A 24,613-nucleotide genomic window follows, 5' to 3' on the forward strand; every position below is an offset into this window, starting at 1 on the left:
AAGACGGCAGCTGGGAAGGAGCATTTTGCCAGCTACGGCTCTTAAATCGATGCAGGGAGTAATTGCTGGGGAATTCAAAACCGGGAAGGAGCTGGCAGGGCCTTGGAGAGGAGGAGAAGGAGGGGGAGGAGGAGGGGGAGAGGGGCTGCAGGGAGCAGGAGATCAGAGATGGGGAGAAACCGGCTTGAAAAGAGGGAGGGCAAGAAGGGGAAAGAAGGGAAATGGCAAGCAACATGTACAGCCCATGTTTGGCCAGGCAGTGCTGTTTGTATAAGATCATGTTCTAAAAATACAGCCCGTTCCCACCGTCGCTGAGGGAGGGGAGCTCGCTGCCCCAGCCTCCTCCTCCCTGCACCACGCAGGGCCCCTCGCTGGGGGCCGGGGGCCGTGGCCATGGCCGTGCCGAAGGGGCTGGCTGGGAAGCGGCCGGCTGGGAAGCGGCCGGGGCTCGGGCTGGGCTTGCTTTGCTGCTGCTTGGGTTTGTTATAAGGACTGTGGCTGCTCTCCTTTTTTGGAGCTGGGAAGATAGTGTTGGAGGCATTGGGGGGGAGGGCTTGGCTGGCCTGGCTCTGACACCATATCCCCACGAGGCCACGGGATGGGGTGGTCAGCACCTCCCTGCCCGCGGGAAATGTGGCCACGAGGAGCCCCAGGGGTCTGCCTGGGGTGAGAATCATAGAGTCAAGTCACACAACTGTCTGTTGGAAAGGGACCTTTAAGATCATCAAGTCCAACCATTAACCCACCACTGCCAAGTCACCACTAAACCATGGCCCTCAGCACCACATCTGCACAGCTTTGAAATCCCTCCAGGGATGGGGACTCCACCACTGCCCTGGGCAGCCTGGTCCAGGGCTTGACAACCCTTGGGGGGAGGAAATTGTTCCTGATGTCCAACCTAAACCTCCCCTGTGCAACTTGAGATGGTTTCCTCTTTATCCTATCGCTTGTTCCTTGGGAGAAGAGACCAAATTCAGCTCTCTACCAACTCCCCAAGGCCAGTTTTAGCAGCTTAATGGAGCACCTCCATCCATAGAGCTGTCTGGGGTAGACCTGCAGGCAGACCCATCACAGGAGCCCAAACCCTGTGTCCTGGGGTGCAGCAGTGCTACCAAGCTGTCCTCCACCTCAAAATGCTTTGTCATGTGATGCTGCCCCTTATAAGCCTGGTGGTCCCAGGAAGGTGGCCCTGGGGCTGCCAGGCTGGAGGTCCCCCTGTCTCCCCTGTGCCTCAGGCATGCATTGGAGCCTGGGTTCCATAAGGAGTCTTGACAGCCATCTCCACAGAGATGAGAGGGAACAGCAGGATCTGGCCTCTGTTTTAGCCCAAGCTGGGAATCATCCAACTTTACCTGCACCCTGCTGCATTCCTTGTGCAACACCCCAGGATGCTCAGAGCAGATGCTCTGAAACCAGAGCCTTGCAGGGACAGCTTCCTCCTCTCTCCTTTCCCTCCAGGGCTGGGGAAACCTCAGCCCTGGCAGCCTACCCTGCTCCCTGCATCCCTGCTGGATGGGGAGGGACAGAGCAAGGCAGAGGGAGCCAGCAGGGCCAGCCAGGCCATGAACAGAGACAGGGCCACGCTTTCAGTGTCTCCAGTGCCGGAGCCAGGGAAGGGATGCAGGGACATCAGAGGAGGGCAGCAGTTCGGGGCTCCAGCCCATCCTGTCACGTGCAGATGAGCCATGCTGGCATGGACCCCTGCATGGGGTTCCCATTTCACGCCCTCCAAAGTGAGGGAGTGAGTAAAACCACTGACATCCTGGGGAAGCTGAGTCAGTCGCTTCCTCTCGCTGCCCCTCGCTGCGTTTGCCGGGTAGGGGTGGGGGGGTGGGGTGGGTGGTTGCTGTTTATTTCTGTCCCTCACAGGGGTGCAGGCAGGTGCTGAGCCACCCAGGGACCAACCTCTGCAGGGGATGAGGTCCTGTCCCCTGACTCAGGATCTCTGGTGGGATCAATCACAGAATGGTTTGGGTTGGAAGGGACCTTAAACATCATCCAGTTCCAACTTCCTTGCCATGTGCAGGGACACTTTCCACTAGCCCAGGTTGCTCAAGGTCTGGTCCAACCTGGCCTTGAACACCTCCAGGGTGGGGGCATCCACACCTTCCCTGAGCAACCTGTATGGTTGCCCAGGGATGGAGCACACAGAGACCCTGCTCAGGATCCTTGTGGCAACGCTCCTCATCCAATGTCCCACATCAGTTCTCTCTTGCTGCCCTTCCCTGCGGAAGCTGCCAGCAGGGTTTGGATTTGCTGCCTCATCCCTGTCCTTGTGGGGTGAATCTCTGTGTGAATCACCTTCTGTCCCAGTGTGAATCCCCTTCTGTCCCCTGCTAGGCTGGGAAATCCAGCAGAGGAGTTTATTTCTCACTTCCGTGGGCTTGTGGTGCAGGATGGAGTTAGGTGGAGCAGATCCATGGAGGGAAGGCTGGGATGTGCCCTGAGCTGGGGGGCAGAGGAAGAGGACAGGGATGGGCTGAGGATTCAGTGTCTGGTGGGAAGAGCACAGCGTGCCCTGTGACCCATCAGCATCTCGAATTGAGGAGACTTGAGCTGTCAGGAGGAGAGACTTGGTGTGTGTCAGTGTGGGATGTGCCCTGTAGAGTGGTTGGGGATGCTTGGAGAGGTCCCACTCCCCATGTCCCCACTCCCACTCCCCCCCCCCCGGGTGCTTTCCCTGCTCCTGCTGTGCTTTTGCAACTGGAACATCAGCTCCTGCCTTCCCACTCTGGGCTGGGGCTCAAAATCCATTGCAGCCCCTGCTCTCTGTGCTGCTAAGAGAGCAGCAGGTCCCACAGTGGCAGAGGCTGGCAGCAGCATCCTGAGCTGTCCTTTCTAACCCCATCCCTCCTTTGCTTCCTCTGTAGGTGCCGGCACCTGCCCGGGCGAAGGTGGCCGTGATGGCTGAGGGCAGAGAGCTTGTCCTGGTGCTGGAGAGGAACCAGTAAGTGCTGGCACTGGGGCAGGGGGGTTGAGTGTCTGGCATGGTCCCACCTGCAGTGGCAGTATCCTGGCTGCCCTGTCCCAGCCCTCCTGCCCACAAGGGAAGTGGGGGCTGTTGTGGCTTCCTGCTGGCTGCTGCTGAGGTGGCTGGGGCTGAAATGATCCTTTCTCAGCTGTCCACACCTGTGGTGTGCAGGAAACAGCCTTGGCTCGATGCCACGGTGCAGGACACAGCATGGGTGAAGGTGGTGTGGGGTGCTCAGGGGCTGGAGAAGTGCCAGGCAGAGGGTGGGTGGGATGGGGGCTGCTAACCTGCCAACAGGGCTGATCCTGGGAGTTCTTCAGAGGTCCTTGGGACCCTTGGGATTGTGGTGGGCAATGCTGTCTGCTGGCAGTGATTAGGAAACATCTGCTGCTCTTCTGCTGGTTCATTCTTGGGGTTGGCTGTCTGGCACTATTCCTGGGTGACCCTGCCACGTGGCCTCACTCCACCCTTTCTGGGCTTCTTGGTTGGTTTGGTTTGACTGCAGGTGCCAACAACATCTGTCCCCTGTGACACTCACCCAGCCTGGCATCCCCTCGTGCCAAGGCTGGAGCAAGGAGAGCAATCATCTCCCTCTCCTGCCCTGCTCTCCTTGTCCTTCTACCTGAGACCTTGTGGCATTTGCCCCTTCATGTGTTTGGGTCGCTCCTGGTGGCCCCATGGTGGAGCAGGGCAGAAAGTGGGGGCTGCAAGCTCATGGGCAAAGCTTAGCCTTGTTTCTAGCTGGTGCGTGAGTTCTGGGGATGTTGATCTGTTTTCCCATGATCCTCATTCTGCCTTGGTACCACTTTGCTGTGCTGAAGGGGAGGGTGTGGCCAGGAGGAGTGAAGAATATCCCTGATGGCTATGGTTGGGGGATTGGCTCAAACTTCCTAGTTCCTCCATTCCTCAGGCATGGATGGCATTGAGACTTTTGCCTCTCCACTGTCCTCAGCCAGCCTGTCCCCATCCCCATGGCCAGCTGCCCATCTGCTTCCGTGCTGGCTGGCCACTTGTCTTGCCAGACTGCCCACAGGTCCTTTTCCAGGAACCAGATGGAGCTCCTGTCTCCTTTCTCTGCTGCAAGTGGTGTCAGGCACCCACTCACAGGCGGACTGGGAAGGCAGGAACATGCCCACAGTGACATTTTTGGGGCCAAACTGCTTGCAAAATAGAAAGCAAGAGGCGGGAGGGCTATTCTGGGACCGGCTGCTGGGTTGGTTTGCTGCTGCAGAACAGAACCCCTGGAATGGGGCCAAACTCCACACATCCAGGGTCAGACTGTCAGCAGGGGTAAAGCCAACCTTACTTTGTCCTCCTCTGGGTGGCTGAGACCCCTGCATGCACACTGTCCCCCAGAGGACCTGCCATCCCCAGGTGCCTGTGTGCTTGTGGTGGGGTACCCATCACACTGGCAGCTGCTCACACATTTCATAGTGTGGGCAATGCTCAACCCTTTCTCTTCTCTCCCACCACCTGTGGGGTCATTTCAGTCTCATTATTTGCTCTCTGGGACCCCCAGCCCCACACACTCACCAGTTGCAAGCTCAGCTCTGGCTCTTCCCCACAGCAGGAGCTGCATCAAGGGCTGCCCCAGGCCTGGCCTCGGTGGGAGATGGCCAGCAGCTGCAGGGGAGCTGAGGCACAAGGGTGAAGGCAGGGTGGGTTCAGGTTTTGCTCAGAGCAACCTGAGCTTTCTCACCATCAGCTCTGGCTTTTGGGGGTCCTCTCACCTTGTCCTTGCTGTGCTGCATTGGGAGCAACACCCTTGCTGTGCCATGAGTGAGATGAAGTCCTGGGCTTCCAGGGCTGGAGGGCATAGCTCCCACATCCTCTGCTGGACCCCGAGTGCAGGGTTGGTCCCATCTTCTGCCACTGAGATGGTTTTCCCTGGGGATTTTGGTAGTCCCAAGGAGGGTTTGGTCCTCATGGAGATGCTGTCACCCTGCCTGGCTGCTTGTCCTCAGTGGTAGTTAGATGGCCTCTGAACCAGTGGATAGATGTGTGGGCAGCTGGGTCCCCATCCCAGACCCCCAGAGACTTAAAGCAGCATGGACTGCAATTCACATCTACATTGGCCAGGGGCCAGCTCCTCTGTGGTGGTGGAGAACACAGCCATCAGGCTGTGCTGCCAGTTCCTCCATCCTGGTGATGGTCACACTGCCAGCTCCTCCACTGCCTGAAGCTCTACCGGGGGGGCTGCAAAGGGACAGGTCAGCCCTGCATAGATGCCAAGGGCTGGGCACGGAGGTTCTGCGTGCCCCTGCTCTGGGACACCCCAGGCAGCTCCAGGTCCTCACCCTTTTCTGCTCTCTCCACAGGCTGTTGGCACCGGGCTACACCGAGACCCATTACAGCGGGGACGGGCAGCCCGTGACGGTGGCCCCCAACCACACGGTGGGTTCTGCTCCATCCCGCGGGGTACTTCGGCAGCTGGGGCGGAGGCAGAGCCCCACCGGGCGCGCCGCGGTGTTGCGGCTGGCAGCATCCCGGCGCCTGTCGCGGCAGGAATGCGGCCGCACGCCGCTGCTGTGTCTCTTGGCCTGCGGACAGCACCTCGGCAGATAAACACAGGCAGTGCCGGGCTCCCGCCGCCCTCCGCTCCCCGGCGGCCCTCCGCCGGCCGCTTGTCAGCCGTCCAAGGCGCTGCCGAGCCAGGCGCGGGGCTCTCGGTGTCCCTGGCTGACCCGCGGTAGCCGGCAGCCTCCCGGCCCCATCGCTCCCGTTCCCTGCCGCCGCTTCTCTGCCTGGGGCATGCAGACCGCGGTGCGCTTGGGCTGCAGCACCTGGGGTTTGGTGCTGCAGGGGTGGTTTCTAATGAAGGTCTCCATCACCTCTCTCCAGGACCACTGCTACTACCATGGGCACGTTAAGGGCTATGGTGGCTCCTGGGTTGTCCTCAGCACCTGCTCAGGAATACGGTATGGAGATGTGCAGGGTGGGGGCACTTGTGGGGCTGATGTAGAGAGGGATGGATCCAGCTACCCCATTCCTCTCTGGAATTCCTCTCCTCCTACTGGAGCAGAACCTATGGTCCTGCAAGCCCAGCTCTAGGTGCTTCACCGGGCTGGTTTTTCCAGCACTCCCTTTTCTCCCATCCTTCACCTGGCCATGGGGATGGGCACAGAGGGGAAAGGCTGTTTTGCTGGATCCACAGCATCTATGATTCCATGATTTTCCTGGCAGCACAAGCTGCCTTCAAGGAAATCCTCTGGAGGAGGCAAGACCCCCCCAGAGGCTACCCCCAAAGTGAGCTTTGCCCTCTTCAAGCACCAGCTGCCATCCCACATTCACATGGCCTGGCTGGCAGAGAGGTTTGAATGCTAAGGGTGTGTTAGCTCCCAGGGCTGGACTGGCAGAGGCACCCAGCTCTTGTCTGCCCCCTCCCTGGGTGTGCTAGTTTTAGGGTCAATCCACCAGCCTGGGGAAGCATCTGACTGAGGTGCAGTGAGTTTGAGAGGCCTCAGCAGGGACGGGGAAGCTGGAGTAAAAGCACCATGGGAGCCATGAGGGTTGCTCTCCATTGCCAGGGGACTGATAGTGCTGAGCAGCAACAACAGCTACTACCTGAAACCCCTGGGGAGCCCTGAGCCAGGCCACCACATCATCCACCGAGCAGAGCACCTGCCCATCCAGGGTGGGACCTGCGGCCACGGGGACAGGTTTGGGAGCACCATTGCTGACATCACTCGACTCTTCCAGCCACTGCACCACCGGGTAGGTCCATCCTGGAGCCCTTGGCTTGTGGAGGAGCAGAGGGCTGGGAGCTGGGGTGGCTGCACCCCTCCTAATGTCTGCAGCTTGCGGCGGTCACCCTGGCATCTGGGCAGGGCTGTGCAGGCAGAGGGGATGTGAAGGTCCTGTGTGGTCAGAGAATCACAAACTGGTTTGTGCTGCAAGAGACCTTTAAAGGTCATCCAGTCCAAACCCCCTGGAGTCAGTAGGGACATCTGCAACTAGAGCAGGTTGCTCAGAGCCTCATCCATCCTGACCTGGAATTGTTCCTGGGATGGGACATCTACCATCTCTCTGGGCAACCTGGGCCAGGGTCTCACCACCCTTAGTGCAAACCGTTTCTTCCTTCTCTCCAGTCTGAATCTCCCTCTTTTAGTTCCAAACTATCACCCCTTGTCCTGTCATAACAGTCCCCTGCTCTCTTATCATCCCCTTTAAGTACTGGAAAGCCACAATAAGATCAACTTACCTGGTCTGAGTTGGGCCAGAAGACCTCAAAGGGGGAACATGTGCTGTGGCCATGATGTGCAGTGACTCTGGGAACTGCAGTGTAGCCACTCAGTCTTTCCTCATCTCCTTGTGTCTCAGTTTCTCCTCCTGACTGTTCTGCCTGAGCAGCTCTGCAGTGTCTGAAAAGCCTGAGATGCCCACATCTGTGGGCTGCCCTTCTCTGTCCTTTGCTTCTCTGAGCCTTGCAGTCTGTCTTGCAGGCAAAGAGAGATGCCTGGAGGACCATGAAGTACATGGAGCTCTTCATCGTTGCTGATCACACACTGGTGAGTGCTGGGGCAGGGGGCAGGGTGGGGGGAGCAGAAACTGTGTCCTCCACTGAAAATTCAGGACCTATCTATCTCCCTTCCTGGTCTTCCTCTGCTGACTCTTCATCTCTTTGCAGTACAGGAACCAGAACCTCAACCTAGGCCACACCAAGCAGCGCATCGTGGAGATCGCAAACTACGTGGACAAGGTAATGAGAAGGAACTGCTGGTGCTGGTGACCACCTCCATCATCCCCAGTGCATATGAAAGCACCTGGGTGTGGGGCCAGCCTGTTGGTAGCCCTCAGGGATTGGCCTCCTGTCACTAGGGCTGGAAGCTTTGATGTCAGATGTGGGCATGTGGTGGAAAATGCTTTCCCACCCAACAGCTAAGCTGCAGCAGCAAAGCTTATGCTGGCTGTTGTCCTGCTGTGGCAATAGAGATCAATCCTGGCATCCTTGAAGGAAGAAGGGACATGTTCAGGCACTGTCAGCTGATGGATGGCATCATGCCACCCTTAGTGGCTCCTGTGCCCATGCATGTGTCTGTAGAGCTCATGCTTCAGGTGGATCCAGGTCAAGTATGTCCTTGAGTCACCCAGATGGAGGGCAAGCATGGAGCCCCACCAGCTGAAATGCCCTGACAGGGGTGGAGGGTAAACAGTGAGTGCCAGCCCCTGTCGCCTCCATCCCTGTCCCCTCCCTGCAGTTTTACAGGTCACTGAATATCAAGGTGGCTCTGATTGGCCTGGAGGTGTGGACGGAGCGGGACCAGTGTACTGTGACCAGTGACGCCAACGCCACGCTCTGGTCCTTCCTGCAGTGGAGGAAGTCTCTGAGGTCACGCAAGAAGCATGACAATGCCCAGCTGCTGACGTGAGCACCCAAAGGACATCAGGGCAGGGGGGCTCCCAGCTTGGAGCAGGGTCTCCAAACCCCAAACCTGGGGTGCTAACTGTGCCTCTCTTCTCCTTTCTGGGCAGGGGGAAGACATTCAGGGGGACAACCATCGGCATGGCCCCGCTGGAGGGGATGTGCAGCGCGGATAACTCTGGGGGTGTCAGTGTGGTAAGAAGGCCATGGGTTTCCCCCAGTGTTTCTCCCATTGCCAACCCATCTTGCTGGGGTTCTTCATGGGTTTTGAGGACCAGCCATCTGGCATTGGTCTTTGGATGTAGGCTGAGAGCAAAGAATGATGCTAGTAGGCCCTTACCCCTCTCAGATGTTGGCCAAGTACTAAGGGTGGGAAAGGGCTGATTTAAATGTCTCCTGCCCCATGCACACCCCCACCTTGCAACTAGCAGCAGCATCAGGATCTCCTGTGCTGTGTCTGCCCTTCATACTGCACAGCTCCTGCTTGTTCCCTGGTTTTGTGGGGTCATCTCCACCCCAGATAACTCTTACCCTCCTCCAGGGTAAGATGGTGACCCTAGCGGCCTGTGGTCCATAGGCAGGGTGGTGGCATAGGGCACCAAGGTTTCTGAGTTTTGGGATGTGCCTCCCAAGGCCCCAGGTTTAGGTTGAAAAGGACCTTTAAGATCACCAAGTCCAACTGTTAACCCAGCACAGGCAAGTCCACCACTAGACCATGCAGCTGGCATCGGTGTAAGAGCTTCCCAACAGTCCCATGCAGGACGCTTAGGAGACCAAACCCAAACTCTATTTCTGCCATGAGCCCTCTTCCATCCCTCTTCCCGTCCCTTCCATGGGATCCAGTTGCAATCCCAGGGATGCTGTGGTCCCTCCATCCCCCCAGCCCCATTCCCTGCTGCGGGATCAGCCCTCCCCGCTGCTCCTGGCCGCTGTGCTGATGCATCCCCCGTGCCCACGCAGGACCACTCGGAGCAGCCCATCGGAGCAGCTGCCACCATGGCCCACGAAATCGGCCACAATTTTGGCATGAGCCACGACAGCACAGGCTGCTGTGTGGAGGCCACCCCGGAGCAGGGAGGCTGTGTCATGGCAGCAGCCACTGGGTAAGTGCTGGTGGGGGTGGGACGTGGCTCTGGATCATGCCTTCGTGGGGATGCTGTGTGCAGCTGGGTGGGCTGGGGAGAGGGGATCCTTCAGGGGTGGTGACCACCACCTCCCTGTGCAGCCTGTTCCAATGCCTGAGAACCCTTTCTGTGGGGAAATTTTTCCTAACATCCCACCTGAACCTCCCCTGGCACAGCCTGAGGCTGTTTCCTCTTCTCCTGTCACTTGTTGCATGTGAGAAGAGGCTGACACACACCTCCATGCAGGGAGTGGCAGAAGGGTGAGGAGGTGTCCTTTCAGCCTCCTCTTCTGAAGACTGAACAACCCCAGTTCCCTCAGCTGCTCCTCATCAGATTTGGGTTCAGGGTCCTTCACCAGCTCTTCTTTGGCCACATTCCAGAATCCCCACTTTTGGTTGCCTTCAGCCTGTCCCTAGTTGCACATTCACGTGCCAGCTCACTGGCTGTGTCTATTTGCTCACCCTCCCATCACTTCTGTGGACTTAGAGCTTTCCCTGAAGCTCGAGAGATTTCCCCCAGACTTCAAAATGACTTTAAGGCAAAGCCTTCTGTGTCATCTCAGCAGTGAGATGTCCTAATATGACAGAAAATGTTTGTTTCAGTGAGAGGAGGAAATGAAAGCAGCACTGAAGCAGAGAGAGACACACAGCTCTTACTCTCTGCTTCCTCCTCCTCTATGCATCACACACAAAAACAACCCCAAAACATGAACTTGTGCAAAATTACAGAACCACACTCAGAGCTTTGCAACATCACTGGTTTGCTCCAGCTCCTTACAGGAAGGGCCAGCTGGGCCAGGAGAGAAATCGGAGAATCAGTCAGGGTTGGAAGGGAGCACAAGGATCATCTAGTTCCAACCCCCCTGCCATGGGCAGGGACACCCCACACTAGAGCAGGCTGGCCAGAGCCTCATCCAGCCTGGGCTTAAACACCTCCAGGGCTGGGGCCTCAACCACCTCCCTGGACAACCCATTCCAGGGCTTCACCACTCTCATGGGGAAGAACTTCCTCCTCATGTCCAGCCTTCTAGGCTTTGATTTGCTTGGGCTTTTTATCTGCTTAGGCCTTGTGAGTGCTTTAATAGGAAGGGTTTTTGGGGTTTCTTTCCCATATTTCTTTAATCATAGAACCAACAAGGTTGGAAAAGACCTCAGAGATCATCAAGTCCAACCTGTCACCCAACACCTCCTGACTAACTAAGCCATGATTTAATATGAAGGGGTTTTGCTGTTCCCTTCCCATAGTTCTTTAATGATTTAATATGAGTTTGGGGTTTCTTTTTGGTGTTCCCTTCCCATAGTTCTTTAATGATTTAATGAGAGTTTGGGGTGGGTTTTTTTTGCTGTTCCTTTCCCATATTTCTTTAAAGATTTAATATGAGGGTTTGGTCTTCCCCCCCCCCCCCCCCGTGTTTCTTTCCCATATTTCTTTAAAGATTTTTAGGGGATTTTTCTCTGTCTCAGCCTCCAAGGTATTTAGGCAGCCCCAAGAAGGTATTTCCCATCAGTGGTTCAGTGCTCAGAGGCAAGCATTTAGCAGACATCCTGAGCAGTCTGGCCCTGCAGATGTGGGGACCTGCCTTGTGGTTATGACAGTGAGGGTCTGCGGTGTGCCACGTGCAGAGGACTGAGCCACGGAGGTGACACCTACTCCAGCACGGTGCTGGCAGAGGCTGCAGGCATGGCTGCTTCCTGGGCTTGGAGGTTCAGCCCACGTGGGTCTCCAGCCCCCCTTGCTGGAGGGCTGATGCTCTGGGGGTGGTGTCCAGCAGCCCTGCTCCTCCACCTCATTCCGTTCGGGAGGATAGTTGGGCTCAGGGCGGTGTGCCCTGGTTGTTAGTCTGGAGCTCAGCTGTGTGAGTTGGGGTTGGAGGTGCATCTGGCTTCTGCCCTTGGGAGGGTTTGTGCCAGCTTGCCAGTGTCCTCATTCCCCAGCTCTTAGTGTGGTTTTCCACCTTCTCCTGCTCCCTTTTGCCCCGGTTCCAACCCGTCTCCGTCTGTCCCCTGCGCAGACATCCCTTCCCTCGCGTGTTCAGCTCCTGCAGCAAGAGGCAGCTGGAGAACTACTTCCAGAAGGGAGGTGGCATGTGTCTGTTCAACCTGCCTGACACCAAGGACCTGGTGGTGGGACGCAAGTGTGGCAATGGCTTTCTGGAGGAAGGAGAAGACTGTGACTGCGGGGAGGTGGAGGTACAGTGCGGAGTGCTGCCTCGTTTTCCAGCAGAGGTTCCCAGCCCAGCTGCTGGCTGGCGAGGTGTGGAGCACGTGCAGAGGGCTGCTCCCGAGGAAAAGGTGTTTACTGGGGACCACAGGAGCTGCTTCTCAAGGGCTCTTCCCTGCCCCCACCTTCCTAAATCCATTTAACCTGGGCCTGACTTTCTTCTTGACTTTGGCCTAGATTTCTCAGGTCATCTTCATCCCCCCCCCCAGTGCCTCAGTTTCCCATTGACAAGATGAGAAGAGCTGTGCTGTGACAGGTGGAGAAAGGGCTGGGGGCAGCAAAGGGGAAGCAGTGGAATCTGAGAATGGTTTGGGATGGAAGGAACCTTTCAAAGTCACCCAGTCCAACATCCCTACAGTCAGCAGGGACCTCTGCAAGTAGAGCAGGTTGCTCAGAGCCCCAAACAGTCTGACCTGGAATGGTTCTAAGGGTGGAGTATCTACTACCTCTCTGAGCAACCTGGGCTGGTTCACTGACTGTGGTGATGCCTTCTCCCTGTGCAGGAGTGCACCAACCCATGCTGCAATGCACACAACTGCACGCTGAAGGTGGGGGCCCAATGTGCCCATGGTGACTGCTGCCAGAGCTGCAAGGTAAGCCCCATACCATGCCCAGCCTCCTGCCCATGGGCTGAACAGGAAGATGTGGCCCTCACCGTGGTTTAGTGGTGACCTGGCAGTGCTGGGTTCATGGTTGGACTTAATGATCCTAAAGGTCTTATCCAACCAAATGTTTCCATAATTCATTGCTGCCACTCAGAGCTGATGTTTCCCTCCCCTCTTGTGACAGCTAAAGGTGGCTGGGACTGTCTGCAGGGAAGCAGCAGGGTCCTGTGACCTTCCAGAGTACTGCACAGGTACCTCCCCCTACTGCCCAGCCAACGTGTACCTGCTGGATGGCTCATCCTGTGCCTATGGCGAGGCTTACTGCAACAACGGCATGTGCATGACCCACCACCAACAGTGTGTTCAGCTCTGGGGGCCAGGTGAGCCCTCTCAGCCTCTTTGGCACCCTTGTCCAGAGCAGGACCCACTTTGGGTCTCAGCACTGTGTCTGCATGTAGGGTCTCTGTGATCCTTTCCCATGGGGCTGGAGGGGAGAGGATGAAGGGGATGTCCTGGGTACCCCCAGGAAACCTGCAGCAGGCACAGGGGGAAACTGTCCACCAGGGTCCAAAAGCTCTGCCAGACCCTGGGCCAAAGGCAATTTCACGCCTCTTGTGCTGCTGTTGGTCCTGCACCTGCATCTGCAGCTCTCTGGGTGACTTTTTCATAGTGTTTTCTCCATAAGCAGCGAGCTGATGCTCCTGGTTTTGGTGTTTCTCCCTGCTGGCTGCTTTCTCCATCCCACATGGACCTTTCCTCCCCCTCTGCAGGTGCCTGGCCAGCCCCAGATGCCTGTTTCCAGGACGTGAACATGGCTGGCAACACCTATGGCAACTGTGGCAAAGACAGCCAGGGGCGCTACGTGAAGTGTGACAAGAGGTAGGTGCAGCTGGCACCCAGGGCTGCCCATCTCCTCCTCCCCCACCCACAGCCCCTCACTGCCCAGAGTCTTACCTCAGCCTCCTGGAGTCACCCCTCTGTCCAGTTGGGTTTTGGACCAGAGGAAGGCAGCAGTTCCTTCCTGGGCTCAGTCCCCAGCCCTGCTGGTGTCCCACTGTGCATCACCTCTCAGCCTGGGAATGGAACATCAGACAGCATCAGCAGAAGGTGCTGCTGAGGGAGCATGTGTATTCACAGCCACACCAGGGATGTTAGAGGTCCTTCCCCTGCCTGTTCCCTCCAGCATCTTTCTGTCCTGTCCATGCTTTTGCTGTGTCCTGTCTGAACCTGCTGAGCCTCTCCCATCACAACCTCCCAGGGCCATAAGCTCAAGGGCAGCTCAGCCAGCAGGCAGTGGGGCAGGGCGTGGTGGGGCAGGCAGGACCAGCATCTCCTTCCCTCACTTTGGCTGTGCCCCACTGCCAGGGATGCTATGTGTGGCAAGATCCAGTGCCAGAGCTCAGCTAAGAAGCCTCAGGGGACCAACACTGTCTCCATCGACACCACCATCCGCTTCAACGGGCGGGAGGTGAAGTGCCGAGGCACCTACATGTACACGGCGAAGGACGACGAGGAAGACCTCTCTGACCCAGGCCTGGTGATGACAGGGACCAAATGTGGAGATGGGATGGTGAGTACCTCCTCCTGGGGCTGGAGTCTTCTACAGCAGACCACCTCCTTGCCTCTCGTCCCGGCTCCAGTGTGCACAGCGGTTCGTGCCTGCGTTACTGCCGGACCCTGGGGTCTCGTTTCTTCTGCACTTGCAGACATTGCCCTGGAGACATCTCAGCTGGGACCACATTTTAAAGGCATAGCCTCAACCCACCACAATATCACCAGATGCTTGTGTGTAGGCCACCAAGTCCTTCTCTCTGGCCTCTGTGCTTCTGTGCTGATTTAATGCACTGTGGAGCGACCTCAACAAGAACTGCATGCCCCAGAAGTTGCTGGCTGAGGCTTCCTCCCATGAACAAGGTGTTTCCCAGGAGAAAGCTGTGCTAGCAGTGGAGATGGCAGACCCAAACAGGTGCTGCTAACTCAGGATGAGCCTCTTTGACAGCCCCTGTGTCTCAAGGCCTTTTACAGGGGGTCAGTCTCCATCTCCAAGTCTTTCACAGAGGGTTGGTTCAGCTGAGGAGGGGCAGAAGCCCAGCAGGTAGCAGGGATGCACGCCAGGCAGAGCTGGCTGTGGAGATGTGGCCTTTGCCATTTGGCATTTTAGTTGTGAACATTTCCTCCCAGCTTGGGGTGGGAGGCCAAAACAGTGACATTTTGATGAGGAAGGAGAGCTGGCTTTGAAATGCAGGCTGGGTTCACTGGGCTGGTGCCTGTGCTTTGGAGCCAAATGGGAAATGCCTTCTCCAAGAGCTGCCAGATGGCTTGTCAGGGGAGGGGCATGGGAGTGGCGGTGGCTGCTCTCCACTGAACCCTCCTGCATGGGCAGTGGCAGAGCTTGGCTGCAAACTGAAGTGAGATGCATTGACCTGGGACAATGCAGCTTAACCATTCTGCATTCTCCAGTGGACAGCAGCCTTCCAGAGGACTCCCACCAGCAGTGTCCTTCAGGGTCTGCACTGGGACCAGTGCTGTTTAATATCTTCATCAGTGACATAGGCAGTGGGATCCAGTGCCTTCTCAGTAAGTTTGCAGATGACACCCAGCTGAATGGTGCAGCTGACCTGCCTGAAGGATGGCATTACCCAGAGCATCTACCCAGAGAGGTCTAGAGAAGTGTGCCTGTAGGAACTTCCTGAGGTTCAACAAGGCCAACTGTGAGGTTCTTCTCCTGAGAAGGGACAATCCCCCTTCTCAGGCTAGGGATGGAGAGCAGCCCTCTGGAGAAGGACTTGGGAGTGCTGGGGGTTGAAAAGCTGGACATGAGCCAGGACTGAGCACTCACAGCCCAGAGCCAGCCATGTCCTGGGCTGATCCCCAGCAGCATGAGCAGCAGGGGCAGGGAGAGGATTCTGCCCCTCTGCTCTGCTCTTCTGAGCCCCCCCCGCAGTGCTGGGGCCAGCTCTGGAGTCCTCAGCACAGCGGACAGGGACCTGTTAGAGTGGGACCAGGGGAAGCCACAGCAATGCTGGGAGGGCTGGAAGCCCTCTGCTGTGAGGCCAGGCTGAGAGAGCTGGGGTTGTTTCAGCCTGGAGAAGAGAAGGCTCCAGAGACACCTTCCTGTGGCCTGTCAGGATTTAAAGAGACTGATCAGAAAGATGAGGACAGACTTTTTACCAGGGCCTGTTGTGACAGGACAGGGGGTGATGGTTTAAACTAAAAGAGGGAGGTTAAGACTGGAGAAAAGGAAGAGTTTTTGGCACTGAGGATGGTGAGACCCTGGCCCAGGTTGCTTGCAGAGGTGGTAGAAGCCCATCCCTAGAACCATTCCACATGAGGTTGTTTGGGGCTGTGAGCAACCTGCTCTCTTTGTCCTTGTTGCTGCAGGGGGGTGGACTGGATGACTTCCAAGCCAACCCATGCCATGATTCTGGGATCTCTGAAGCCCCCACCCCTGTCTCTCCTCTTGCTCTAATCTCAGGCTCTTGGCTCTGTCTCAGGTTTGCAAGGACCGGCGCTGCCAGAACGCCTCCCTCTTTGAGCTGGAGAAGTGTGTTTCCCAGTGCAATGGCCACGGGGTGAGTCACTGCCTGAGCCCTAGAGGAAGCTCTTGAGATGAGCACAGGTTCTTAAGCAAAACCAAGTGTCCCCCGTGGGGAAGAGCCTTGCAACACAGTGGGCATCTGCCTTCCATAGCTCAGTGGTGCATCAGCTATGGGCGAGACTGAGCTGAGGTCGCTGGCTCCCCATTTCCCAGCTCAGAGCAGTAAGATCACTTGTGATGTAAGCACCAGCTGTGAAATTTGGATCAGGGTCCAGTTTGAACTGGAGAGTGTTTATTACTCAGAGCAGGTGCCTGCTCCCTCTGAGAGCAAAGAAAGAGTTGGAAACACAGCCAGGACTGCAACCAGGCAGGGCAGTGGTTCAGCGAGCAGCAGGAACCACCCTTAGCCACAGCTTAAAGGCCACAAGGCTTTGACCTCTGCAGGATGCAGAGCTTTGTCAGATGAGGCAACAGCCATGCTTTGGTTTAAATGGGAAGATCCCAAGGGGAAGAAGCTGGGCAAACTTCTGGCCTAAAAGTTTTAAGGGCATCATCAGGCTTGTCTGGGTGAGCACTGTGGAAACTGAGGGTGTGAGGTACTTGCCTCAAGGGCTCTGCAAAAAGGGGGAAAATAAAAGTATCAGCAATAAACTAGCTCCCTGCATTGGGCTGCTGGGGGGGAAAAGCTGAACATGAGCTGGCACTGTGCACTTTCAGCCCACAGCCAGCCATGTCCTGGGCTGATCCCCAGCAGAGTGGGCAGCAGGGGCAGGGAGGGGATTCTGCCCCTCTGCTCTGCAGTGCTGGAGCCAGCTCTGGAGTTCTCAGCACACACAGGGACCTGGTGGAGCAGACCAGAGGAGGCCAGGCTGGAGAGTTGGGGTTGTTGAGCCTGGAGAAGAGAAGGCTCCAGGGAGATCTTCTGGTGGCCTTTCAGTGCTTGAAGGTCTGATCAGAAAGCTGGGGACAGACTTTTTATCAGAGCCTGTTGTGACAGGACAAGGGGTGATGGCTTGAAACTCAAAGAGGGAGATTCAGGCTGGAGAGAGGGAAGAAATGTTGCATAGTGAGGGTGGTGAGACCCTGAACAGGTTTCCCAGAGAACCTGTGGATGCTCCATGACTGCAAGTGCTCAGCATCAGGTTGTCAGGGGCCATGAGCAACCTGCTCTATTTGCAGGTGTCCCTGCTGACTGCAGGGGGGTTGGACTGGATGGCCTTTAAATGTTCCTTCCAACCCAAGCCATTCCATGGTGCTATGACTGCATTCATAGATTGGAAGGTGCAGGGACACAACCCAGCTGATGGTCAAGGGATGAATCGTGGCAGGGCTTGAGCTCCTTCAGCCTGGACTGCTGCCACTGGCTAGCTGCTCTCATCCCCACAGTACAGACCATCATTTCCATACATCCCTTGAGGTCTCCAACTCTCTTTCTCTCTCTGCAGGTCTGCAACAGCAACAAGAACTGCCACTGTGATGCTGGCTGGGCTCCTCCCTACTGTGAGAAGCCAGGGCTGGGGGGCAGTGTGGACAGTGGTCCTGTGCAGCGCAACAGTGAGTCCTGCCTGCTTGTCCAGGGCCTGGGGGGGCTGCAGCCATGACAGCAGAAGGGGAGATGGAGAGATAAAGCTGCTGACAGCTCTTCTCCCAGGTGTTCTGGCTCGGGTCCATTCAGGCAGACTCAGAGCCTGTGGCCCCATCTGGTTGCTTGGTGGCCACCTGTTCTAGTCTAAGGCCACTGGATGGTACTGCTCCCCCTCTGGAGCTGTGATCAGCAATGATGTCTCTAGCCTGGGTGACCGGGGAGGGGTGAGTGCAGACAGAACCTGCTGGCTCTCCCAGCCCTGTACTCATCTCTGTGCTTTCCCTCCCAGCTCAAGGAGTCATCTTAATAACCCTTCTGGTCATCTTCCTGTTCTTCCTCCCCACCCTGGGGATGATCATCTACTTTTGGTACCGGCGGGAGAACTCCTTGCTGAACAAATGGATAAAGGAGATAAGGAGGAGGACCCAGGAGACATACAGGTGGGTGATGCACCCTAGACCCCTGCTCTCTTGAGGACCCAGTGAAACCCTGGCACCTTCTTTTCTTGCCACTGGCCTGGTAGGAACAGTTGTGGGGGAAAAGAGTGGTGATGAAGGTGGCCTTGTACTGGGGAGCTTTCCTGTCATCTGCTCCTAGCAGGCTGCAAGAGCTGGAAGGGCTCTAAAGCAGTGCTGAGTTTGGATATTCACATTATGTTCCCTGCAATTTCCTCAGGATTTCAGAGCCCCTGCAATAACAATCTCAGTTAAAAAAAGAGAGAGGCAACCCAGCCCCAACCAGCCTCCTTCATTACCCTCATTATCTCCAGACAGACTTGTCACGCCTGCTCAGCCAGCGCTGCAAGACTGGCTGTTAGCAAGCTGTTAGCAGAGGCAGGATCCTGCTGATGTGCAGCATTTTGTGAAGCAGCTGGTGCAAAAATGGTTGCTGTCTCTTAGCCATCTCTGATTTGCCTTTGTGATCCCGGGCAGGAGCAAAACCCTCAGTCGAAAGTCAGCTGGTGGCCCTCCCAAAGCTGCTTTCACCCTGAGGAACATTTACACCTCCAGCCACACTGGTAAGGTAAGTAGTAACTCAACTTCCAGGTTTGCTTTCCCTCCCCTGGGGGCTTGATACTCGTGGGTGATCACATCACAGAATCACACCATGGTGGGGGTTGGAAAGGACCTCTGGGGATCACCCAGTCCAACCCCTCTGCTAAAGCAGGGACACCCAGAACAGGTCACCCAGGATCACAATGTCCAGGTGGGTTTGGAATCTCTCCAGAGCAGGAGACTCCACAACCTCCCTGGACAGCCTGCTCCAGGCCTCCAGCACCCTCACAGCAAAGATTTTCCTCATGTTCAGGAGCATCTCCCTCTAGCCACTGGGCAAGCAGCTGGTGCTCCAGGCTGGTGGTTGGGTCTGCGCTGTGAGCTCTTGGTTGTTAGTATACATCCCTCCTGGAAGGGAGTCTGTTGAGCTCTACCTGCTCAGAAAGACCCCAGTGATTGCCAGAAACCTCTCTCATAAAATAGTGAGAGAAGGGCTTTACTACATAAAATCACCATGGCCAGGCCTGGCAGGGGCTCTGTGCTGGGTGTCTGGGCTAGCAGAGGCTCCTGCTGCTGGCTGTGCCAGCTCTGGTGACCTAGGCATGGGTAAGCCCAGGCTGGAATGTAGGAAGAATTCAGGGGGGTAGAGCATAGCCACCATGGCTGAAAGCAGGGCAGAAAGGATGATACCTCCCATCTCTGTAATTCAGCCTGGTGGCAACCAGAGCTGGTCCAGATCTCCTGAGCCCAGCACCTTTCCCATCCCTGTGTGCTCTGGTGTGCTTAACGAGGAGCAAACACCTTCAGCCTTCGGGTGGGATGGGAAAAGCGGTGGAATAACTACCCAGAGCTCCTCCTGTGACTCCCTGGCACCCAGGATTCGAGGGGACATCCTCTCTTCAGCACCCAGGAAAGCACACTGAAGGTTTTCCTCCACGCCTCTGCCTCTCTCGTCCCTGCAGGCAACGCGCGCTGCGTTCCCCCCCAACCCCAGCGCTCCCCAGCCTGGCTCCCAGCCTGTCAACGTCGTCCACCCTCTTCGCCCGGCTCCCCACTCCATCCCTCCACGCCCAAGAGACCCCAAGCCTGCCAGGCCACCCCCACCAGTCAGCAAGTCTCCCCTGGTCCCCACCAAAGCGGTCGTCTCCCAGGCTAAGCTGCCGCCTCCGAAGAAACCTCTGCCCTGCAGCCCCGTGAGGACCCCACTGGTGAGCTCTGCTGCTTGGCTCTGCTTCCCTTCCACACCCAGGCACATCCCCTGGGGCTTGGCTGCCTGTGGATCTTCTGGGTTGGGCACTATTGAGGAGCTGTCACAGCATCCTGAGAGATGAGTCTGTCTCAATGGTGAAGAAAGCTCATTAGATAAGAAGATTTTAAGGTCCTTTGGGTGTCATTGCTGCTTGTTTTGAAGGCCCTCAGCTCTGCAGCAGAGAGAGGTTAGTAGGAGGTGTCTGGATGTTCCTCTAAGGATGATGTGAGGCTGAGGGAGCTGGGGTTGCTTAGCCTGGAGAAGAGGAGGCTCAGGGGAGACCTTATTGCTCTCTACAACTCCCTGAAGGGAGGTTGTAGCCAGGTGGGGGTTGGTCTCTTCTCCCAGGCAACCAGCACCAGAACAAGAGGACACAGTCTCAAGCTGTGCCAGGGGAGGGTTAGGCTGGATGTTAGGAAGAAGCTCTTCCCAGCAAGAGAGATTGGCCATTGGAATGTGCTGCCCAGGGAGGTGGTGGAGTCACTATCCCTGGAGGTGTTTAGGAAGAGCCTGGATGAGGCACTTGGTGCCATGGTTTAGTTGATCAGATGCTGTTGGATGATAGGTTGGACTCGATGATATCAAAGGTATTTTCCAACCTGGTCTATTCTATTCTATTCTATTCTATTCTATTCTATTCTATTCTATTCTATTCTATTCTATTCTATTCTATTCTATTCTATTCTATTCTATCCCATCCCATCCCATCCCATCCCATCCCATCCCATCCCATCCCATCCCATATGTCCCAGATTGTCCCAAAGCATCAGCCTCCCCGGCGGCCGCTTCCTGGGACTCCTCTTCTGGCCAAAGAGCTGCCTGCTGCACATGGACAGACCTTGCTGGTCATGGTCCCTCCTACCAACTTCAAGGCATCCGGTACAAGTGCCATGAGCCACCCCACCAGGCCATCAAAGTAAGTGGAGAGAGGAGCTGAGCTGTCTCCTACCACTCCTGGGCTCCTGCAGGTGGACACAGCTTGGTGACCTGTGTGTCACGTTTGGGTGGGACACAGCTGGCACTGTGCTCTGCTCTGCTCTGCTTGCTGTGGTGGCTTCACTGTCACTTTGGTTTCTCCTGCTCCTCCCTGGTGTGGCTGGTGTGTGCTGCTGAGCAGCAGGAGAAATGCTCTGTGGTGTGCAGGTCTGGACCTGCTGCTGCAGCTGCAGGGAAGCTTGAAGCCCACCAGCTTCGAGGCAGCTGACTTGCAGGCTGTCAGGGATCTTGGGAATGGGCATGCAGGGGCAGCAGCAGGATGTAGAAGGAAATCAGGTGTCCCAAATGCTACAACCTAGGGAGCAACCATGACCAAAGTATTTGTTCAGGTGGGGAGCCTAAAGCATGATACATAAAGCTTGTGCCCATGCTCCCTCTTGCATGGTGCAGGGGGAAAGCCTGCCCAGCTGAGTGAGGGTCCTGGGGGTGTCTGGGGTCTGCAGCCATGCCTTCACCTGCCAGGAGTCCACAGGGTTTAGCCAAGATTGACCAGCAGTGACCAAAGTTGGCACTTTGGGTCATGTAAGGTCCTTACAGGTTAAAGGAGGTGCCATCCTTTGGTGGGTGCATATGGCCCCATGCCCCACATCACAGAGGGAGCTCTTGGTGAGCTGCAGGGGGGCAGTGGAGTGATGGGATGGACACTGATGCTCTATCTTTCCTCCCTACAGACTGATGCCACCTCAAAGGTGAGTCACAGACACCATGCAGGGCTGTGGTGGGATGATCTTTGGTGCTTGTGAGGGGATGGCCTTTGGTGAAGCACTGGGATGAGATCCAGGAGACAGGATTCAGTGTCCCCCTTCCCAGAGGCAGGATGCAGACCTTCTGGGTAGCCAAGCAATTGCAGGGCTTGGGCACCTGTGTCCAAGGCAATGGAGGACATGGTCTCCCCAGTTTGGAGCTGAGAGGTTCAGTCCATGTCCTGGACAGTGTCACTGCTACTTTCAGCTCTTGCTATGCTGCTAAATCCTCTGGAAGAAGGTTAGTGGAGCCTCAGGGCATTGTGCTTCCATCCACTCCTGCTAGCCTGGCTTGTGGGCCATGTCCAGCCGTGGAGAGGAGGCACCATGGTGGTCTGAAGCTGGCCCTCATCCCCAGCTGGTCTGTTTTGCTGATTACAGCTTTGATCTTCTTGGGTTGTTTTAGGTTCTTACACCTTTGTAGTTGCCACCACAAAGAGGCTGACTGGCCCTGAATTTCTCAGCACAGCTCGATCCCTCTAGCTCATCTCATCCAGCAGCTAAAGCCAAGCCTGTAGTCTCTAAAGTGAAAGATTTGGCACATCCCAGCAGCCAAACTCAGCTCCCTCTCCAGATGGCCCTAGTTGAGTCCTTGCTGCCCACCAGGAGCAGTCCCTGGCCATCCTCCCTTGAAATGGTGCCCGTGGCTGGCCAGACCTGTGCCAGGGAGCAGGATGTGCCCGTGTTCTGCCCTGGATTAGTCACTTGACACCACCAGCATGGTAAGAGAGTGCCAGGGAGGGTTTTTATTCCCTAGATGGATGAGATAAGAGAGATGTCATAATGCCCAGATGGCCTGTGGGATCTGTAGGGGGGTTGGCTCATTTGGTGACATCTCTTGGTAGTGCATGAACCTCCCTGGCTGCTGTGGGGAGGCTGAGAGCAGTAACCCCCTTGGGGGATGTGGTGCTCACAGTTGGTGGGCTCACATTTCTCACTGCTTGCTGCTGCCCAGTGCCACCCCAGGCTTTGGTGGACTCTGCATCCTGTCAGGGTTCTGAGGGTACCTCAAAGGCAACCACCTCAGAACTGCAGGATCCCAGCATGGTGAGGGGCTGGAAGGACCTCTGGGGTCGTCTGATCCAACTCCTCTGCTGAAGCAGGGGCACCCACAGTGGGTACAAAGCAATTGTTTGGGGTTGTATTTGAGGGAGGACATGCCATGGGTGGCCATGCCAGGCACTGGTCCCCTCTGGTCTCAGGGACAGTGACTGGTCTGCCTCCTCTGAGCTGTGGAAGGGTGGTTGTGCTGGAGGTGGTAGATGCTTGGTCTCTGCACTCAAATGAGTTGCCCCTTTCTTTTTCTTCTTGCTTCAGGCCAGTCCCAGCCATCAAAGTCCAGTCAAGCTCCTTCCCCTCGAAGAAGTGACAAACCAAGGACACCTTAAGCCCATCCTTCCTGAGCTGGCTCTCCTGATTTGCACTGCTGCTGGCCACAGGGGTCGTCTGTTCCTCTCTTCTTTTATTTGTCTTTTGATACCAGAGGACTATTTTTATAAGACAGAAGATGTATTCAGCACAAAAACTGTAGTGGTGGGGGGAGGAGAAGGGCAATTGGTACCATGACATAACACAGAGTTGGGGTGGGCTGGTGGTGGGGTGCCCACGATGGAGACCCCACCACAGGGCCTGGCATCATTTCCTTGCCAGTTTATCCTCCCAGCTCTACTTTCCTCTTGACATTGCACATGGGCTGGGGTGACTTGGGGTCAGGAGAACATCCAGCACTGACAGTGGCAGTGAAAGCCAGGTAATATCCTTCTAGCTACCTCCTCCTCCAGGCCTGGTGAGACCCCACCACCAGAGTTCGATGTTGGCTGTTGTCTCCGGGGAGACACCTGCCGTGAGAGATCAATGGTTTCCAGTTTGGACTGTGCCATACAGTGCTGGGACAATTCCATGAAGGATCCAAGTTCTCAGGCTCCTCCTGGCCTCTTCCCTGCCTGCACAAGACAAAGCAGTGACAATCCCGGGGCCGTACCTGGAAGGAGGAGCTGTTTGGGAAGCGATTTAACATCTGAAGTGCTGGTGGCAGCTGGTTACCAGGGTGCTTTCAAGGGGCTTGGGAGCCCTCCATACACATTGCATGTTCCCTGCTCATGGGGTGAGCCCAGCAGAAGCTCTGTGAGCTGCTGACACTCTGCTCTCCAAAGGGGGAAGGAGCCACGAGCTGGGATCAAGAGCAGGAAGTCCTCCTGCCTGTGTCATTGGCTTGCCCATTGCCTTGGCCAAGCCGCTGCGTTTCTCTGTGCCTCAGTGCCCCCCTCTGTAGAGCAGGGGGGTCATACCTACCTCACAGGGGTGTTGTGAGGTTTAACAAACTCATGTCTTGAAAGGGCTTTACAATCCTCAGATGAAAGGTGCTGTTGACCTGCACAGTTCCATACGGTGCCGCTTTGCTGTGACTTGACGTGCGGCTCTGTCAGGTCCCGAAGTGAAAACAAAGGCTTTGTACTGTCCCCTGGCTCCTCTGCCTCTTCTCTGCCTCAGAGGTTCCCTGAGCCTTCAGACACCCAAGTCTCAGGGTCTGCCACCCCACCAGTGCAAACACCGCTGGAACCCCTTCTGCTAGCCTTTAAATCCCTTCTGCTAGCCTTTAAATCCCTTCTGCTAGCCTCTGTTGATCCCTTCTGTTAGGACGTGGCTTGTGGTCCGTGAGCTGGGCATGCCTTGGGCACTGGCTCGGCTCCCGAGCCCGGGGAGGGCTCTGCGGTGTCCAGCTGGCACTAGGTGGCAGCAGGTGACCATGAAACCTTCTGCTCTGCCTTGAAATTGCTGCTGCCACATCCGAGGACCAGCTCTTCCAGAGCAGCTTGTCTCCTTGCTCTTTCTGCCCTGCCCCATCACCTGCAAGCCCATTAAAAGCCTCAGCTGGGCATGAAGTCACCAAGTGCCCCCGATGGAGTCACCTGAGCTTTGGGTCCATCGCAGTGGAGCTTCCACTGCAAGCTTGAGCAGCAGCCCTTCACCATGCTGCATCTTCAGCGTCAAAGGCACCTTGCTGGCTATCAGCCTTGCTCAGACAGCATGTGCCTGGGGAAAAAGAAAGGTCTCTGTGGTGGTGCTCCTGTCTCAGTCATTTCACTGAAACCTGGGGCTCTGGGATGTGCATGATGGGCCCAGCTGTTGCTTGAATTTGTCTTTCAGTCTCCCTAAGGCTTGGAGGGAGGGGGTGTGGGACAGGGGATCAGACCACTTCTACCTTCACCCCTTGGGGCTTCAGGG

General features: G+C 56.4%; 1 protein-coding gene across 1 annotated transcript in view; it reads left to right on the plus strand.

The window, feature by feature from the left end:
* The window catches only part of ADAM33 (ADAM metallopeptidase domain 33), a 32,605-nt gene extending 8,406 nt beyond the window's left edge, over positions 1-24,199 (plus strand). Inside the window, exons 3-24 of the mRNA XM_068149432.1 lie at positions 2,871-2,947; positions 5,290-5,365; positions 5,813-5,889; positions 6,499-6,685; positions 7,414-7,479; positions 7,599-7,670; positions 8,170-8,336; positions 8,444-8,528; positions 9,294-9,436; positions 11,469-11,646; positions 12,181-12,270; positions 12,467-12,662; positions 13,053-13,161; positions 13,648-13,852; positions 15,777-15,854; positions 17,266-17,374; positions 17,695-17,845; positions 18,338-18,428; positions 19,363-19,608; positions 20,402-20,565; positions 21,317-21,334; positions 22,706-24,199. Of these exons, the coding sequence (XP_068005533.1) occupies positions 2,871-2,947; positions 5,290-5,365; positions 5,813-5,889; positions 6,499-6,685; positions 7,414-7,479; positions 7,599-7,670; positions 8,170-8,336; positions 8,444-8,528; positions 9,294-9,436; positions 11,469-11,646; positions 12,181-12,270; positions 12,467-12,662; positions 13,053-13,161; positions 13,648-13,852; positions 15,777-15,854; positions 17,266-17,374; positions 17,695-17,845; positions 18,338-18,428; positions 19,363-19,608; positions 20,402-20,565; positions 21,317-21,334; positions 22,706-22,757 (2,637 nt within the window). The 3' untranslated portion in view covers positions 22,758-24,199. The remainder of the gene's footprint in view (positions 1-2,870; positions 2,948-5,289; positions 5,366-5,812; positions 5,890-6,498; positions 6,686-7,413; positions 7,480-7,598; positions 7,671-8,169; positions 8,337-8,443; positions 8,529-9,293; positions 9,437-11,468; positions 11,647-12,180; positions 12,271-12,466; positions 12,663-13,052; positions 13,162-13,647; positions 13,853-15,776; positions 15,855-17,265; positions 17,375-17,694; positions 17,846-18,337; positions 18,429-19,362; positions 19,609-20,401; positions 20,566-21,316; positions 21,335-22,705) is intronic.
* Positions 24,200-24,613: the final 414 nt, after the last annotated feature.

The sequence above is a fragment of the Melanerpes formicivorus genome, unplaced genomic scaffold (genome assembly GCF_026170545.1).
Source record: "Melanerpes formicivorus ecotype bairdi unplaced genomic scaffold, bMelFor1.0.p_v2 SCAF_18, whole genome shotgun sequence".
NCBI classification, from domain to species: domain Eukaryota; kingdom Metazoa; phylum Chordata; class Aves; order Piciformes; family Picidae; genus Melanerpes; species Melanerpes formicivorus.